The sequence below is a fragment of the Mustelus asterias genome, chromosome 24 (assembly GCF_964213995.1).
Source record: "Mustelus asterias chromosome 24, sMusAst1.hap1.1, whole genome shotgun sequence".
Lineage (NCBI taxonomy): Eukaryota > Metazoa > Chordata > Chondrichthyes > Carcharhiniformes > Triakidae > Mustelus > Mustelus asterias.
This window is the reverse complement of record NC_135824.1, coordinates 37757759-37776092: the sequence shown is the minus strand read 5'-3', so window position 1 is coordinate 37776092 and position 18334 is coordinate 37757759. Positions and strand designations below refer to the sequence as shown.

Genomic DNA, 18334 nt, shown 5'->3' with positions numbered 1-18334 from the left:
AGTGATTGTGAGCGCGTGTTTGTGATTGTGAGTGTATGTTTGTGAGTGATTGTGAGCGTGTGTTTGTGAGTGATTGTGTGCGTGTGTTTGTGAGTGTTTGTGTGCGTGTGTTTGTGAGTGATTGTGAGTGTGTGGTTGTGAGTGATTGTGAGCGCGTGTTTGTGATTGTGAGTGTATGTTTGTGAGTGATTGTGAGCGTGTGTTTGTGAGTGATTGTGAGTGTGTGTTTGTGAGTGATTGTGATGGTATGTTTGTGAGTGATTGTGAGTGTGTGTTTGTGAGTGATTGTGAGCGTGTGTTTGTGTGATTGTGAGCGTGTGTTTGTGAGTAATTGTGAGCGTGTGTTTGTGAGTGATTGTGAGTGTGTGTTTGTGTGATTGTGAGCGTGTGTTTGTGAGTGATTGTGAGCGTGTGTTTGTGAGTGATTGTGAGCGTGTGTTTGTGAGTGATTGCGAGTGTGTGTTTGTGAGTGACTGTGAGTGTGTGTTTGTGAGTGATTGTGAGCGTGTGTTTGTGAGTGATTGTGTGCGTGTGTTTGTGAGTGTTTGTGAGTGTGTGTTTGTGAGTGATTGTGAGTGTGTGTTTGTGAGTGATTGTGAGTGTGTGTTTGTGAGTGATTGTGATGGTATGTTTGTGAGTGATTGTGAGTGTGTGTTTGTGAGTGATTGTGAGCGTGTGTTTGTGAGTGATTGTGAGTGTGTGTTTGTGAGTGATTGTGAGCGTGTGTTTGTGAGTGATTGTGAGTGTGTGTTTGTGAGTGATTGTGAGAGTGTGTTTGTGAGTGATTGTGATGGTATGTTTGTGAGTGATTGTGAGCGTGTGTTTGTGAGTGATTGTGAGTGTGTGTTTGTGAGTTATTGTGAGCATGTGTTTGTGCGATTGTGTGCGTGTGTTTGTGAGTGATTGTGAGTGTGTGTTTGTGAGTGATTGTGAGTGCGTGTTTGTGGGTGATTGTGAGTGTGTGTTTGTGAGTGATTGTGAGCGCGTGCTTGTGATTGTGAGCGTATGTTTGTGAGTGATTGTGAGCGTGTGTTTGTGAGTGATTGTGTGTGTGTGTTTGTGAGTGTTTGTGTGCATGTGTTTGTGAGTGATTGTGAGTGTGTGTTTGTGAGTGATTGTGAGCGTGTGTTTGTGAGTGATTGTGATGGTATGTTTGTGAGTGATTGTGAGTGTGTGTTTGTGAGTGATTGTGAGCGTGTGTTTGTGTGATTGTGAGCGTGTGTTTGTGAGTAATTGTGAGCGTGTGTTTGTGAGTGATTGTGTGCATGTGTTTGTGAGTGATTGTGAGCAAGTGTTTGTGAGTGATTGTGAGCGTGTGTTTGTGAGTGATTGTGAGCGTGCGTTTGTGAGTGATTGCGAGTGTGTGTTTGTGAGTGACTGTGAGCGTGTGTTTGTGAGTGATTGTGAGCGTGTGTTTGTGAGTGATTGTGTGCGTGTGTTTGTGAGTGTTTGTGTGCGTGTGTTTGTGAGTGATTGTGAGCGTGTGTTTGTGTGATTGTGAGCGTGTGTTTGTGAGTAATTGTGAGCGTGTGTTTGTGAGTGATTGTGAGTGGGTGTTTGTGAGTGATTGTGAGCGTGTGTTTGTGTGATTGTGAGCGTGTGTTTGTGAGTGATTGTGATCGTGTGTTTGTGAGTGATTGTGAGCGTGTGTTTGTGAGTGATTGCAAGTGTGTGTTTGTGAGTGATTGTGAGCGTGTGTTTGTGAGTGATTGTGTGCGTGTGTTTGTGAGTGTGTGTTTGTGAGTGATTGTGAGTGTGTGTTTGTGAGTGATTGTGAGCGTGTGTTTGTGAGTGATTGTGATGGTATGTTTGTGAGTGATTGTGAGTGTGTGTTTGTGAGTGATTGTGAGCATGTGTTTGTGAGTGATTGTGAGTGTGTGTTTGTGAGTGATTGTGAGCATGTGTTTGTGAGTGATTGTGAGTGTGTGTTTGTGAGTGATTGTGAGCGTGTGTTTGTGAGTGATTGTGAGTGTGTGTTTGTGAGTGATTGTGAGAGTGTGTTTGTGAGTGATTGTGAGCGTGTGTTTGTGAGTAATTGTGAGCGTGTGTTTGTGAGTGATTGTGTGCGTGTGTTTGTGAGTGATTGTGAGCGTGTGTTTGTGAGTGATTGTGAGCGTGTGTTTGTGAGTGATTGCGAGTGTGTGTTTGTGAGTGACTGTGAGCGTGTGTTTGTGAGTGATTGTGAGCGTGTGTTTGTGAGTGATTGTGTGCGTGTGTTTGTGAGGGTTTGTGTGCGTGTGTTTGTGAGTGATTGTGATCGTGTGTTTGTGAGTGATTGTGAGCGTGTGTTTGTGAGTGATTGCGAGTGTGTGTTTGTGAGTGATTGTGAGCGTGTGTTTGTGAGTGTTTGTGAGTGTGTGTTTGTGAGTGATTGTGAGTGTGTGTTTGTGAGTGATTGTGAGAGTGTGTTTGTGAGTGATTGTGATGGTATGTTTGTGAGTGATTGTGAGTGTGTGTTTGTGAGTGATTGTGAGCGTGTGTTTGTGAGTGATTGTGAGTGTGTGTTTGTGAGTGATTGTGAGCATGTGTTTGTGAGTGATTGTGAGCGTGTGTTTGTGAGTGATTGTGAGCGTGTGTTTGTGAGTGATTGTGAGCATGTGTTTGTGTGATTGTGTGCGTGTGTTTGTGAGTGATTGTGAGTGTGTGTTTGTGAGTGATTGTGAGTGATTGTGAGTGTGTGTTTGTGAGTGATTGTGAGCGCGTGTTTGTGATTGTGAGTGTATGTTTGTGAGTGATTGTGAGCGTGTGTTTGTGAGTGATTGTGTGCGTGTGTTTGTGAGTGTTTGTGTGCGTGTGTTTGTGAGTGATTGTGAGTGTGTTTGTGAGTGATTGTGAGCGTGTGTTTGTGAGTGATTGTGATGGTATGTTTGTGAGTGATTGTGAGTGTGTGTTTGTGAGTGATTGTGAGAGTGTGTTTGTGTGATTGTGAGCGTGTGTTTGTGAGTGATTGTGTGCATGTGTTTGTGAGTGATTGTGAGCGTGTGTTTGTGAGTGATTGTGAGCGTGTGTTTGTGAGTGATTGCGAGTGTGTGTTTGTGAGTGACTGTGAGCGTGTGTTTGTGAGTGATTGTGAGCGTGTGTTTGTGAGTGATTGTGTGCGTGTGTTTGTGAGTGTTTGTGTGCGTGTGTTTGTGTGATTGTGAGTGTGTGTTTGTGAGTGATTGTGAGCATGTGTTTGTGAGTGATTGTGATGGTATGTTTGTGAGTGATTGTGTGCGTGTGTTTGTGAGTGTTTGTGTGCATGTGTTTGTGAGTGATTGTGAGTGTGTGTTTGTGAGTGATTGTGAGCGTGTGTTTGTGAGTGATTGTGATGGTATGTTTGTGAGTGATTGTGAGTGTGTGTTTGTGACTGATTGTGAGCGTGTGTTTGTGTGATTGTGAGCGTGTGTTTGTGAGTAATTGTGAGCGTGTGTTTGTGAGTGATTGTGAGCGTGTGTTTGTGAGTGATTGTGAGTGTGTGTTTGTGAGTGATTGCGAGTGTGTGTTTGTGAGTGACTGTGAGCGTGTGTTTGTGAGTGATTGTGAGCGTGTGTTTGTGAGTGATTGTGTGCGTGTGTTGGTGAGTGTTTGTGTGCGTGTGTTTGTGAGTGATTGTGAGCGTGTGTTTGTGTGATTGTGAGCGTGTGTTTGTGAGTAATTGTGAGCGTGTGTTTGTGAGTGATTGTGATCGTGTGTTTGCGAGTGATTGTGTGCGTGTGTTTGTGAGTGTGTGTTTGTGAGTGATTGTGAGTGTGTGTTTGTGAGTGATTGTGAGCGTGTGTTTGTGAGTGATTGTGATGGTATGTTTGTGAGTGATTGTGAGTGTGTGTTTGTGAGTGATTGTGAGCGTGTGTTTGTGAGTGATTGTGAGTGTGTGTTTGTGAGTGATTGTGAGCGTGTGTTTGTGAGTGATTGTGAGTGTGTGTTTGTGAGTGATTGTGAGAGTGTGTTTGTGAGTGATTGTGATGGTATGTTTGTGAGTGATTGTGAGTGTGTGTTTGTGAGTGATTGTGAGTGTGTGTTTGTGAGTTATTGTGAGCATGTGTTTGTGTGATTGTGTGCGTGTGTTTGTGAGTGATTGTGTGTGTGTGTTTGTGAGTGATTGTGAGCGCGTGTTTGTGAGTGATTGTGAGTGTGTGTTTGTGAGTGATTGTGAGCGCGTGCTTGTGATTGTGAGTGTATGTTTGTGAGTGATTGTGAGCGTGTGTTTGTGAGTGATTGTGTGCGTGTGTTTGTGAGTGTTTGTGTGCATGTATTTGTGAGTGATTGTGAGTGTGTGTTTGTGAGTGATTGTGAGCGTGTGTTTGTGAGTGATTGTGATGATGTGTTTGTGAGTGATTGTGAGCGTGTGTTTGTGAGTGATTGTGAGCGTGTGTTTGTGTGATTGTGAGCGTGTGTTTGTGAGTAATTGTGAGCGTGTGTTTGTGAGTGATTGTGTGCCTGTGTTTGTGAGTGATTGTGAGCGTGTGTTTGTGAGTGATTGTGAGCGTGTGTTTTTGAGTGATTGCGAGTGTGTGTTTGTGAGTGACTGTGAGCGTGTGTTTGTGAGTGATTGTGAGCGTGTGTTTGTGAGTGATTGTGTGCGTGTGTTTGTGAGTGTTTGTGTGCGTGTGTTTGTGAGTGATTGTGAGCGTGTGTTTGTGTGATTGTGAGCGTGTGTTTGTCAGTAATTGTGAGCGTGTGTTTGTGAGTGATTGTGAGTGTGTGTTTGTGAGTGATTGTGAGCGTGTGTTTGTGTGATTGTGAGCGTGTGTTTGTGAGTGATTGTGATCGTGTGTTTGTGAGTGATTGTGAGCGTGTGTTTGTGAGTGATTGCGAGTGTGTGTTTGTGAGTGCTTGTGAGCGTGTGTTTGTGAGTGATTGTGTGCGTGTGTTTGTGAGTGTTTGCGAGTGTGTGTTTGTGAGTGATTGTGAGTGTGTGTTTGTGAGTGATTGTGAGCGTGTGTTTGTGAGTGATTGTGATGGTATGTTTGTGAGTGATTGTGAGTGTGTGTTTGTGAGTGATTGTGAGTGTGTGTTTGTGAGTGATTGTGAGCATGTGTTTGTGAGTGATTGTGAGTGTGTGTTTGTGAGTGATTGTGAGCGTGTGTTTGTGAGTGATTGTGAGCGTGTGTTTGTGAGTGATTGTGAGCATGTGTTTGTGTGATTGTGTGCGTGTGTTTGTGATTGATTGTGTGTGTGTGTTTGTGAGTGATTGTGAGCGCGTGTTTGTGAGTGATTGTGAGTGTGTGTTTGTGAGTGATTGTGAGTGTGTGTTTGTGAGTGATTGTGAGCGCGTGTTTGTGATTGTGAGTGTATGTTTGTGAGTGATTGTGAGCGTGTGTTTGTGAGTGATTGTGTGCGTGTGTTTGTGAGTGTTTGTGTGCGTGTGTTTGTGAGTGATTGTGAGTGTGTTTGTGAGTGATTGTGAGCGTGTGTTTTTGAGTGATTGTGATGGTATGTTTGTGAGTGATTGTGAGTGTGTGTTTGTGAGTGATTGTGAGCATGTGTTTGTGTGATTGTGAGCATGTGTTTGTGAGTAATTGTGAGCGTGTGTTTGTGAGTGATTGTGAGTGTGTGTTTGTGAGTGATTGTGAGCGTGTGTTTGTGTGATTGCGAGCGTGTGTTTGTGAGTAATTGTGTGCGTGTGTTTTTGAGTGATTGTGAGCGTGTGTTTGTGAGTGATTGTGAGCGTGTGTTTGTGAGTGATTGCGAGTGTGTGTTTGTGAGTGACTGTGAGCGTGTGTTTGTGAGTGATTGTGAGCGTGTGTTTGTGAGTGTTTGTGTGCGTGTGTTTGTGAGTGATTGTGAGTGTGTGTTTGTGAGTGATTGTGAGCATGTGTTTGTGAGTGATTGTGATGGTATGTTTGTGAGTGATTGTGAGTGTGTGTTTGTGAGTGATTGTGAGTGTGTGTTTGTGAGTGATTGTGAGTGTGTGTTTGTGCGTGATTGTGAGCATGTGTTTGTGAGTGATTGTGATGGTATGTTTATGAGTGATTGTGAGCGTGTGTTTGTGAGTGATTGTGAGCGTGTGTTTGTGAGTGATTGTGAGCGTGTGTTTGTGAGTAATTGTGAGCGTGTGTTTTTGCGTGATTGTGTGCATGTGTTTGTGAGTGTTTGTGTGCGTGTGTTTGTGAGTGACTGTGAGTGTGTGTTTGTGAGTGATTGTGAGCATGTGTTTGTGAGTGATTGTGATGGTATGTTTGTGAGTGATTGTGAGTGTGTGTTTGTGAGTGATTGTGAGCGTGTGTTTGTGAGTGATTGTGAGTGTGTGTTTGTGCGTGATTGTGAGCATGTGTTTGTGAGTGATTGTGATGGTATGTTTATGAGTGATTGTGAGCGTGTGTTTGTGAGTGATTGTGAGCGTGTGTTTGTGAGTGATTGTGAGCGTGTGTTTGTGTGATTGTGAGCGTGTGTTTGTGAGTAATTGTGAGCGTGTGTTTTTGCGTGATTGTGAGTGTGTGTTTGTGAGTGATTGTGAGCGTGTGTTTGTGAGTGATTGTGAGCGTGTGTTTGTGAGTGATTGTGAGCGTGTGTTTGTGAGTGATTATGAGCGTGTGTTTGTGAGTGATTGTGAGCGTGTGTTTGCGAGTGATTGTGAGCATGTGTTTGTGAGTGATTGTGAGTGTGTATTTGTGAGCGTGTTTTTGTGAGTGATTGTGGGCGTGTGTTTGTGAGTGATTGTGAGTGTGTGTTTGTGAGTGATTGTGAGCGTGTATTTGTGAGCGTGTGTTTGTGAGTGATTGTGGGCGTGTGTTTGTGAGTGATTGTGAGCGTGTGTTTGTGAGTGATTGTGAGCGTGAATGTGTGTGAGTAAACAAAATCTGAATTGGAAGCAATTTCTCTGTACTCTGTTGACTCGCTCTGTATTACTCACTCCCGGGACGTTCAGCCTGACCTATAGTTCCAATGTCAGCAGGTACTCCATTGAATTCAGGCTTGTCAAAGTGCATTGTTACAGATCAGACATTAACCCGGAATCTGATCGCTGCTTGTTCAGATGGATGTGAATGATTCCGTTGCACCTTCTGAAGAAAGAGCAGGGCACAAACCACCCTTCAACCAGCACCCCTGAGAAAACAAAATGATTGGTCATTTGGTTGCAATGTGGGATCGTGCTGTGCACAAACTGGTTGCTGCATTCACCTACAGACCAACTTCAAAAATATCTCATAGTTGATGAGGTGCTATGGAACTTCCTGAAGATATAGAAAGGCAAGGTTTCTCTTTCTTGAAGATTCAAGAAAAACAATAGGTTTCCTGCGCTCTTAGCGTATAACCTTGGGAATAGGCCAGCAGGGTGAGAGGAAGCACATTACAGCATCCATAATTTATCCAGATACTTGGCATAATGAAATATTAGCCAGCTTCACATTGGCTGACAGAATGTCTCAGGCTATATCTGTCTCAGTTCCCAGACTGTCCTTTGGCTGTTGGTCAGAGCAGTGATTCTGGCCTCTCGTTCATGCGAAAGTACAGAGGATAGAGCTTGGGTGGGTGCCCTGAGGCTTCAGATAGGGCAGGTTGCCCTTGGGTAAGAGTTCTTACCCAAGTGGTTAACACTGCTGCCTCACAGCGCCAGGGACCCAGGTTCAATTCTGGCCTTGGGTGGCTGTCTGTGTGGAGTCTGCACGTTCTCCCCGGGGGTTTCCTCTGGGTGCTCCGGGTTCCTCCCACGCTTCGAAGATGTGCGGGTTAGGTTGATTGGCCATGCTAAATTGCCCCTTAATGCCAGTGGGACGAGCAGGGTAAATACGTGGGGTTCTGGGGTTAGGGCCTGGGTGGGATTGGTGTCGGTGCAAGCTTGATGGGCTGAATGGCCTCCTTCTGCACTGTAGGGATTCTATGATTCTATGAAAGCAACAGAAAGGGGACGTGCCTTCACCAGAATTTTCAATTGAGATGCAACAACTAATAAAATTAAAATTATAAACATTTTTAAACAGCGGTTTCAGCCTGTAAGAGCTACAGACTGATGTAGAAATTTGTTCGAGGCTCCATTGTGGAAGCAGTGGGTTGCAGGTACAATTCCACCGCCTGAACTGTGAGGACCCAGGTGCTCCGATACTCGACCCCAGATGGTCCATTTCTAAACATACAAAAATAAGAGTATGAGAAATAGGAGCAGGAATGGGTCATTCAGGCCTGTTCCATGATTCAATGATAGATCTTGGCTGACATACCTCAACTCCCACAGAAGAATATGCTGATAGCGTTAGAGGAGGAGGGATTGGAGGGGGATCATTTGGAACCTCAACACTGGCACAGACCCGCTGGGTGACCTGTGTCTGTGCTGTGTTCTATATCATTTTATGTAAAAATTGATTTTCTATATTTTTATGATGACTCAACCATGGGTCTCATTAGAGAGGCCAATCTAAATCTCTGACATTTCGAGTCCAGGTAACCTTTAGTCAAAGCTAAAAGCATAGAAAGTGGGAGATAAAGAACAAAGAACAATACAGCACAGGAACAGGCCCTTCGGCCCTCCAAGCCCGCGCCGCTCCCTGGTCCAAACTAGACCATTCTTTTGTATCCCTCCATTCCCACTCCGTTCATGTGGCTATCTAGTTAAGTCTTAAACGTTCCCAGTATGTCCGCCTCCACCACCTTGCCCGGCAGCGCATTCCAGGCCCCCACCACCCTCTGTGTAAAATACGTCCATCTGATATCCGTGTTAAACCTCCCCCCCTTCACCTTGAACCTATGACCCCTCATGAACGTCACCACCGACCTGGGAAAAAGCTTCCCACCGTTCACCCTAACTATGCCTTTCATAATTTTATACACTTCTATTAGGTCACCCCCTCATCCTCCATCTTTCCAGTGAGAACAACCCCAGTTTACCCAATCTCTCCTCATAACTAAGCCCTTCCATAACAGGCAACATCCTGGTAAACCTCCTCTGCACTCTCTCTAAAGCCTCCACATCCTTCTGGTAGTGTGCCGACCAGAACTGGGCGCAGTGTTCCAAATGCGGCCGAACCAACGTTCTATACAACTGCAACATCAGACCCCAACTTTTATACTCTATGCCCCGTCCTATAAAGGCAAGCATGCCATATGCCTTATTCACTACCTTCTCCACCTGTGACGTCACCTTCAAGGATCTGTGGACTTGCACACCCAGGTCCCTCTGCGTATCTACATCCTTTATGGTTCTGCCATTTATCGTATAGCTCCCCCCTACGTTAGTTCTACCAAAATGCATCACTTTGCATTTATCTGGATTGAACTCCATCTGCCATTTCTTTGCCCAAATTTCCAGCCTATCTATATCCATCTGTAGCCTCTGACAATGTTCCTCACTATCTGCAAGTCCAGCCATTTTTGTGTCGTCCGCAAACTTACTGATCACCCCAGTTACACCTTCTTCCAGATCGTTTATATAAATCACAAACAGCAGAGGTCCCAATACAGAGCCCTGCGGAACACCACTAGTCATAGGCATCCAGCCGGAAAAAGACCCTTCCACTACCACCCTCTGTCTTCTGTGACCAAGCCAGTTCTCCACGCATCTAGCCACCTCTCCCTTTATCCCATGAGATCCAACCTTTTGCACCAACCTACCATGAGGGACTTTGTCAAACGCTTTACTAAAGTCCATATAGACGACATCCACGGCCCTTCCCTCGTCAACCATTCTAGTCACTTCTTCAAAAAACTCCACCAGGTTAGTGAGGCATGACCTCCCTCTCACAAAACCATGCTGACTATCGTTAATGAGTTTATTCCTTTCTAAATGCGCATACATCCTATCTCTAAGAATCCTCTCCAACAACATCCCTACCACGGACGTCAAGCTCACCGGCCTATAATTTCCCAGGTTATCCTTCCTACCCTTCTTAAATAACGGGACCACATTAGCTATCCTCCAATCCTCTGGGATCTCAACTGTGTCCAGTGATGAGACAAAGATTTGCGTCAGAGGCCCAGCGATTTCATCTCTCATCTCCCTGAGCAGCCTTGGATAGATTCCATCAGGCCCTGGGGATTTGTCAGTCTTTATATTCCCTAAAAAACCTAACACTTCCTCCCTTGTAATGGAGATTTTCTCTAAGGGGTCAACACTCCCCTCCGAGACACTCCCAGTCAACACATCCCTCTCCTTTGTGAAAACTGACGCAAAGTATTCATTTAGGATCTCCCCTACTTCTTTGGGCTCCAAGTATAATTCCCCACTTTTGTCCCTGAGAGGTCTTCATAGGTACGGGAATGAAAGATGAATCATAGCCAGGGACCCAGGTTCAATTCCGGCCTTGGGTCACTGTCTGTGTGGAGTCTGCACATTCTCCCCATGTCTGCGTGGGTTTCTTCTGTGTGCTCCGGTTTCCTCCCACACTCATGAGTCATAGAATGAAAGATGAGTCACGCTGCTCCCAACGTGGTCTCCTCTTTATCGGAGAGACCAAACGTAGACTGGGTGATCGCTTTGCTGAGCACCAATCAGGACCCTGACCTTCCCGTTGCTTTGCCATTTTAACCCACGATCCTGCTCCCATGCCCACATGTCTGTCCTTGGCCTGCTGCAATGTTCCAGTGAAGCTCAACGCAAACTGGAGGAACAGCATCTCATCTTCCGGCTCGGCACTTTACAGCCTTCCGGTCTCAACATCGAATTCAACAACTTCAGATGATTTGCTCTACCCCACCTCGACCCCTTTGTTTTCATTTTATTTAATTTTTAAATTTCTCTACCTTTTACTTCTTTATTGTCTTCCTTTATTTTTCTTTCCCCCTCATTCTTTCCTCCTATTTTATCCTCCTTTTCCTTCCCTTTTCTCCCCCTTTGCTTCCCCTTTCCCCTTTTTTCTCAATTTAACCTCTCTCCCACCCCCCCCCCCCCTCCCCCCACATCTTCATCTGTCTCAGCCTACCCTCTGATTTCAGCTTCTCTGCCATTTGGCCATTCTCACCTTCTATCCTCTCTATGGACTGCCATTAGCAGCCTTTCCCATTGTTTCTGAGGCCATGACTTATCTTTCATTCCCTCACCCTGCAGTATAAATATCTCCCACTTTCTATACCTTTTAGCTTTGACACAGGGTCACCTGGACTCGAAACATTAGCTCTTTTCTCTCCTTGCAGATGCTGCCTGACCTGTTGAGATTTTCCAGCATTTTCTCTTTGGGTTTCAGATTCCAGCATCCGCAGTAATTTGCTTTTATCCAATTTAAATCTCTCTCCAGCATGCTTCACTCGAATGCAACAGTGAGTCCCAGTTGATTTTAACCCCATCTGTGAGTTTATATACTGAGTGGGGTAATGGGTTTCAAACAATGTCAGAAACTCTTTGTTACAATTTTTAATACAATTGTCAACATTGTGGTTCCCTTAACTTTATTAGATTAGACACATGCAAACTTTGAATGGGCAGCGCTGCGCTCAGGATGCTGAGGTGATCAGTCCTGTTGTTCTTAGCTTCTATCTTCTTAGACGAGAACCAGGAATCTCCAGTCTCATTTGCCCGCCACTGGGAGAGAGGAGAATTTGACACTCAGCCAAAACTTCATTCAGTGCGATGGGACAGGAGAATCCCAGCCGCGGGCGAGGTCTGGGAATTCCAGCCTGTATGTTTCCTTACCATAAGCTTCTGCGCTGCCATAGTACAATGGCAGAATGTTTGATATTGGACTATGGGCAACTGGTATGTTTATCTTCATCAACCTTTTTTGATTTGTCACTTGGGCGGTCGCCTCACCTTCACTCATGCATCAAGCTTATTCAAGTCTTTTGCTTTATGAGCACTCTCTCTGTTTCTTTTTAATTCTTTCATGGGATGTAACTGGCAAGGCCATCATTTATTGTCTATTTCTAATTGTCTTTGAACTTGAATGGCTTGCTCAGCTATTTCAGAGGGCACTTAAGAGTCAACCACATTGCCGTGGGTCTGGAGTCACATGTAGGCCAGACCTACAGAGATGGAAACAGCGAGTTAATGTCTTGAGTCCATATGAATCTTCTACCGAGCACACCCTCACTCTTCAGAGTGAACAAGATGGGTTTTGCAACAGTCGATGATAGCTTCATGGTCACCATTACTGAGAATTTACTTATTTAAATAATTCAAATTCCATCAGCAGCCAGAGTGGGATTCAAACATATGTCTTCAGAGCTTTAGCCTGGACATCTGGATTAATAGTCCAGTGCTAATCTTGGCACATTTACGATTTCAATGGTTTGAACAGTTCTGGCTAAGCATAGTTAACAAGAAGTGAAGAGTGCATTGTACATTTCTGACGGCCCATACAGATCTTTTCAAGATAAATCAAATGATTGTCTCCAAATCCTTCACTTTGAACTGATGCCAGTGGGAATCCTCACTGTTGTCCCGATCAGGCTGACTGCCTTTGGATTAAGATCCCCAGTGAAATTTGTTCCATTTTTTGGGTATTGGTCTTTTTACTTAAGGCACGGGATTGAATTTATTTGGATGAAATGATCCTATCCTAACTCAGCATTCATTTTCTGTTCATCGGTCTTTAACCCTTTCACTTCTTTTCCAGGTAGATCGACGATACATCATTTCACAATCACATAGATCATCAAAGCCAGGGAAAGATTCTCTCCTCATCGAACAAGTCTTCAGCCCTCACCTCTACCCCAATTCCATGAAGTCCCATATGAAGAGCAATCCGCTGTACACAGACCTCCGACTGACTGAGGTTTTAGAGCAAAAACGGCCCCAGCCATCATGGACCATAGAGGAATACAATAGAAATACGAATGAGAAGGTAAAGTTAGCAGCTTTGGATATTCAGGTGAGGCCTGGTTTCGATATCTTCACTCTTTTGCAGTATATGCTGCTGTCATTTAATACTTTATGTTATTTTTACATCAGACTTGGGGAGAGGTTATCCTATAGCAGACTGGTAGACCTCAGTGAAAATGGGTCTAAACAGAGGAACATTGGAAACAGGAGGAGGCTGATTAGTTTCTCAGGCCTGATTTGCATTTTAGAACCTGGCCTCATTCTATATCCCTCAACATTCTTGCCCAACAAGTATCTATCAGACTCAGTTCAGACATTTTCAATTTCCAACCCCCGCACAGCCCCCCCCCCCTCCGCCCCCCCCACCCCCCCCCCCCCCCCGCCCCTCCTTTCCCCCCCCCCCCCCCCCCGCCCCGCCTCACCAGCTTTTGGTATTGTTATGTAAAGTCTAAAGTTATTAAGCAGTCCATGTAACCAACTAACAGCAAAACATGAATATTCATGCGGACAGTTGCTTAGCTGTTGGGATTTGACTTAAAAACACGCAGAGAAGGCTGTTGATTTTGAAATTAATGAACTCAAGGTTTCTATTCACTGCTAATGTGAGAGATTACTGATTGGAATAATCAACTTTTTTTATTACTAACCTTGGTTACGTCTAAGTGGAACTTTTTGAAATCATTGATTAGGCTTTGGATGCATCCTTGTGAAAAATCCTGGTGACCATATTTCAGGAAAGATATGGAGGCCTCAGAACAGGCAAAGAGGTGGTTTACCAGGATGTTACCAGTGCTAAAGAACCTCAGCTCTGAGGAGAGGTTGGAAAAGATAGTGCTGTTACTCTTGGAACAGAGAAGATTAAAAAGTGATCTAATAGAGATTTCCAAAATGGTGAGAGAATTTAATGGAGAAAAATAAATCCCCCTGATGAGTGTGTCAATACAGTAAGAGTTTTAACAACACCAGGTTAATGTCCAACAGGTTTATTTGGTAGCAAATGCCATTAGCTTTCGGAACGCTGCTCCTTCGTCAGATGGAGTGGAAATCTGCTCTCTAAACTGAGTGTGTCAATGACCAGAGGCGATAGATTCACAATCATTCAGCAAAGATTTAGAGGGGAGCTGAAGATAAATGCTTTTCTTCATAGAATCTGGAATGTTCTACCCAAGAACATGGTGGAAGCTGACTCCGCGGATAAACTTGACAAATCATTTGATCCTTCACGTCGGTACCGGCTTTTAGAAAGGGCAGAGGACCATGGGAACAGGAGTAGGCCATTCAGCCCTTCGAGCCTGCTCCTATATTCATGCGATCATGGCTGAACTTCAATGCCTTTTACACCCACTATCCCTCTAACTCTTTATGTTATTGTCTACCTTACACTTAATGGCAGAGCTTCCACAGCCCTCTAAGGTAGAGAATACAAAGGTTCACAACCCTCTGTGTAAAGAAATTTCTCCTCATCTGGCTTCTCCCTTATTTTGAAATTGTGACCTCTGATTCTAGACTCCCCAGCAAAGGGAAACATTTTACCTGCATCTATACTGTTTAAGTATTTTGGAGGTTTGAATGAGATCACCTCACATTCTTCAAAGTTCTGGAGAATACAGGCCCAGTTTGCTCAATTTCTTTTCATACGACAGTCCCACCATCCCCAGAACAAGTCTAATATGCAGGTGGACTGGGAAAATCAGATAGGTAGTGATCCCAAGAAAAGGAATTTGTGGAATGTCTAAGATGGTTTTTTGGAGCAGCTTATGACAGAGCCTACTAGGGAACAGGCAATTCTGGATTTGGTGACGTGTAATGAGGCAGACTTGATTAGGGATCTTAAGAACCCTTAGAGAGCAGTGACCACAATGTGATAGAATTGACCCTGCAGTTTGAGAGGGAGAAGCTGGAATCAAATGTAACGGTACTACAATTAAATAAAGGTAACTACAAAGACATGAGGGAAGAGCTGGTCAGAGTTGATTGGAAAGGCAGCCTAGCAGGGAAGACAGTGGAACAGCAATGACAGGAGTTTTTGGGGGTTATTCGGGAGGCACAGCAGAAATTCATCCCAAGGAGGAGGAAACTTGCTAAGGGGAGGACGAGGCATCCATGGCTGACGAGGGAAGTCAAGGGCAGCATAAAAGCAAAAGAGGAAGCATATAAAGTGCCGGTGACTAGTGGTGTGCCTCAGGGGTCAGTTCTGGGACCACAACTTTTCACAATATACATTAACAATTTGGAGGAAGGAACTGAAGGCACTGTTGCTAAGTGTGCAGATGATACAAAGATAAGTAGAAGGACAGGTAGTATTGAGGAAGCAGGGGGGCTGCAGAAGGACTTGGACAGGTTAGGAGAGTGGGCAAAGAAGTGGCAGATGGAATACAATGTGGAAAAGTGCGAGGTTATGCACTTTGGAACGAGGAATGGAGGCATAGACTATTATCTAAATGGGAAAATGCTTAGGAAATCAGAAACACAAAGGGACTTGGGAGTCCTTGCTCAAGATTCTCTTCAGGCTAATGTGTAGGTTCAGTCAGCAGTTAGGAAGGCAAATACAATGTTAGCATTCATGTCGAGAGGGCTAGAATACAAGAACGGGGATGTACCTCTGAGGCCGTATAAGGCTCTGGTCAGACCCCATTTGGAGTATTATGAACAGTTTTGGGCCCCATATCTAAGGAAGGATGTGCTGGCCTTGGAAAGGGCCCAGAGGAGGTTCACAAGAATGATCCCTGGAATGAAGAGCTTGTCGTATGAGGAACGATTGAGGACTCTGGGTCTGTACTCGTTGTAGTTTAGAAGGATGAAGGGGGATCTTATTGAAACTTACAGGATACTGCGAGGCCTGGATAGAGTGGACGTGGAGAGGATGTTTCCACTAGTAGGAAAAACCAGAACCAGAGAGCACAACCTCAGGCTAAAGGGACGATCGTTTAAAACAGAGATGAGGAGGAATTTCTTCAGCCAGAGAGTGGTGAATGTGTGGAATTCTTTGCCGCAGAAGGCTGTGGAGGCCAGGTCATTGAGACAGAGTCTTTAAGACAGAGACAGATAGGTTCTTGATTAATAAGGGGATCGGGGGTAATGGGGGAATGGCAGAAAAATGGGGATGAGAAAAATATCAGCCATGGGTGAATGGCAGAGCAGACTCGATGGGTCACATGGCCTACTTCTGCTGCTATGTCTTATGGTCTTATGATCTAACCTGCATGTTGCCCTTATGGACAAAGACACCCAGGTCCCTTTGTACATCTACACTTTCCAATTTCTTACCCTTTAGGATGGGAAAAGGCAGTTATGCTCAGCTTTTCTTCTGTATTTCTGTCAGATCCTTACCCTTAATTACATTTAAAACTCACTTGTCATGAACTTTACTGTTGTCACCTGGGAGAAAACCCTTTGACTGGACAAATGCAATGTTCACTTTCTTGTGACAAAAGTAGCACGTTGTCTCCTTGCACTGAATCTGTCCTCTGAACCTTCATTTCTATGAACCCGCCCACAAAGGGCTTTTAGCTTGTCATCATTTCTCAGCATGGCCTGACCTCTGCTCATCATTAACCTTCCTCTCAATCTGGTTTCGCTGGAAAGTTCCAAAGTGAGACCTGTTACTAACACCTTCAGAGTAACCCCATAATTGTCTCCCACTATCAAAGCTTCCCTTATTTAACAGACCTTGTGGTCTTCCGGGTGTGTCTTTAATCATTAAGAGACTCTATTTCTGAATTCCTCAACCAACATCACCTCCCTAAGGTTATGGAAGTTCTGTTCCACCTTCATCGACCTAACCACCTATCAACATCTTTACCCAGGCAAACTTTACACAGGTCTGGTCCATTCTCTGTCCCACATTTCTAACTGACTGCCTATTGGCCTCTGGCACCAACTGATAAGTGTTGAGTATAACAGTCATCACCTCCTCATAACCTCATGAATGCTCTGCTGAAAGAGTCGATTACACTTCCAATGCCAAAACACTTTGTGGGAGCATGACCCACCATTCTTTTAGCCAATTTACATTTGTGGTAGTTTTCTTGAATGATATGAAGGACATCACTACTTCCCTCCTCAATAAATTTAGGTGCTAAGCAAAAATTCTTCATCCAATCAAAATTAAGGGAAGTTCTCTCTGGATCAACCTCACTTCTCTTCATCAACTCAAGTTCAGCAAAATCAGAACTCGTTCTCCATTTCCAATTTCTTCATCTCTCTCTGTCTCTCTTCTTCTCATTCTTTATCTCTTTCCTCTCTTGCTCAGTTCTCTCTTTCTAAGTCAACCTTTTTCAGTTCTGTTTCGATTACAGTTCTGGCTTGCTGCGCTCGATCACTAATGGAAATGATCCTTTCTTCCTCGGGCCTCAGCTGCCTAGCCAATTCTTCCATCATCCTGTCACTCTTGGTTTCTGATCTTACATTAATCCCCGTGTTCTCTGCTGCAACCTCTAAACTGTCTTTATTCAATTCTTTCACATCTATTAGAATCAGATCCTCTCTTTTAACAAAGCCTCATGGGTACAATGTCGATTTACCAATGCAGTAGAGCAAAAGCAAAAGTTCAATCTTGTTTGTTTAAGTGCTGGAAAGTTCCAGTGAACCTGTTTCTATGTTCAATCCCGGATTTGAGCTCCCAATTTGGTTTTGATTTCCGTGGGGGAACCGCAAACTAAAATGATCAAATTTAGGTTAATAGGTTAATAATTAAGAAACTGCCAATGATTTCACTTCTTGTAACATTTTCTTTAAAACACATCAGAACCAATACAAATGAAACATGGATTAACAGGCAAATGGTATTTTCAATAAAAAGGTACATTTCCCGAGAAATAGTCAATACAACAAAGATGGCCGGGATTCTCCCAAAAAATGAAGTGCCCAATGGGAGGGAAAATGGGAGATTTTCCCACCCGTTTTTTTGGGCACACTCAGTTTAATGAATCTCTGATACTCTGCGCATCACAGAGTGTCTAGGAGAGATTTATGCTGGAAACGGGGCCAAGGCCTCATCCCACCTGAGGAGCTGGCAGCATCGTGCTGACTGGGTCATTGCGCATGCACTGACCTGTTAGTGGGGAGATTGGCGCACGCACAACCCCCCCCCATCCCCCCCCCATCCCCCCTTCCCCCCCCCCCCCACCCATCCCCCCTCCCCTCCCGCTGGCCTCCTGATCGCTGAACTTACGATATCTTCCTAGGCCCCCTTCTCCCCGATCGATGGGCTCCCCCTCCCCTCCCAATCGCTGGCCTACTAGATCCCCACACTCCCCCTGGGCCAGCCCCAATCTCCCCCTTCCCGCCATGGCCAACCCCGACCTCGCCCCAGCAGCTCTGATCTTCCCCTCCACTTTTGACAACACCGCCCAGTGGGCAATGCCAGTGTGCCCCTTGGGCAGTGCCAGGGTGCCAGGCTGGTGGTAGAGGGGTGCAGCCTGAAACAGATAGAGGCACTGAATAATAAAGGATTACATTTATCCTGAGCTTTCTTGAGCTCTGCAGATCTCAGCCAATGTGACTTTCAGATTTTCTCAGTGGCTGATTTCATTGGTCAGTTTGATGAAACACTTTCATCAGTTTCCCTCCTGAATTTGAATGGAAAGACGGAGTTCTATGATCTCACCAAACTGCTACATTTCCCGGTTGAGTGTTATTTCCAAAAATGGATTCAATTAATCT

At 44.7% G+C, this 18334-nt stretch overlaps 1 protein-coding gene across 1 annotated transcript in view; it reads left to right on the top strand.

The window, feature by feature from the left end:
- The window catches only part of minar1 (membrane integral NOTCH2 associated receptor 1), a 74578-nt gene that overhangs the window by 45541 nt on the left and 10703 nt on the right, over positions 1-18334 (top strand). The window contains exon 2 of the mRNA XM_078241067.1: positions 12465-12719. Coding sequence (XP_078097193.1) covers positions 12465-12719 — 255 coding nt within the window. The remainder of the gene's footprint in view (positions 1-12464; positions 12720-18334) is intronic.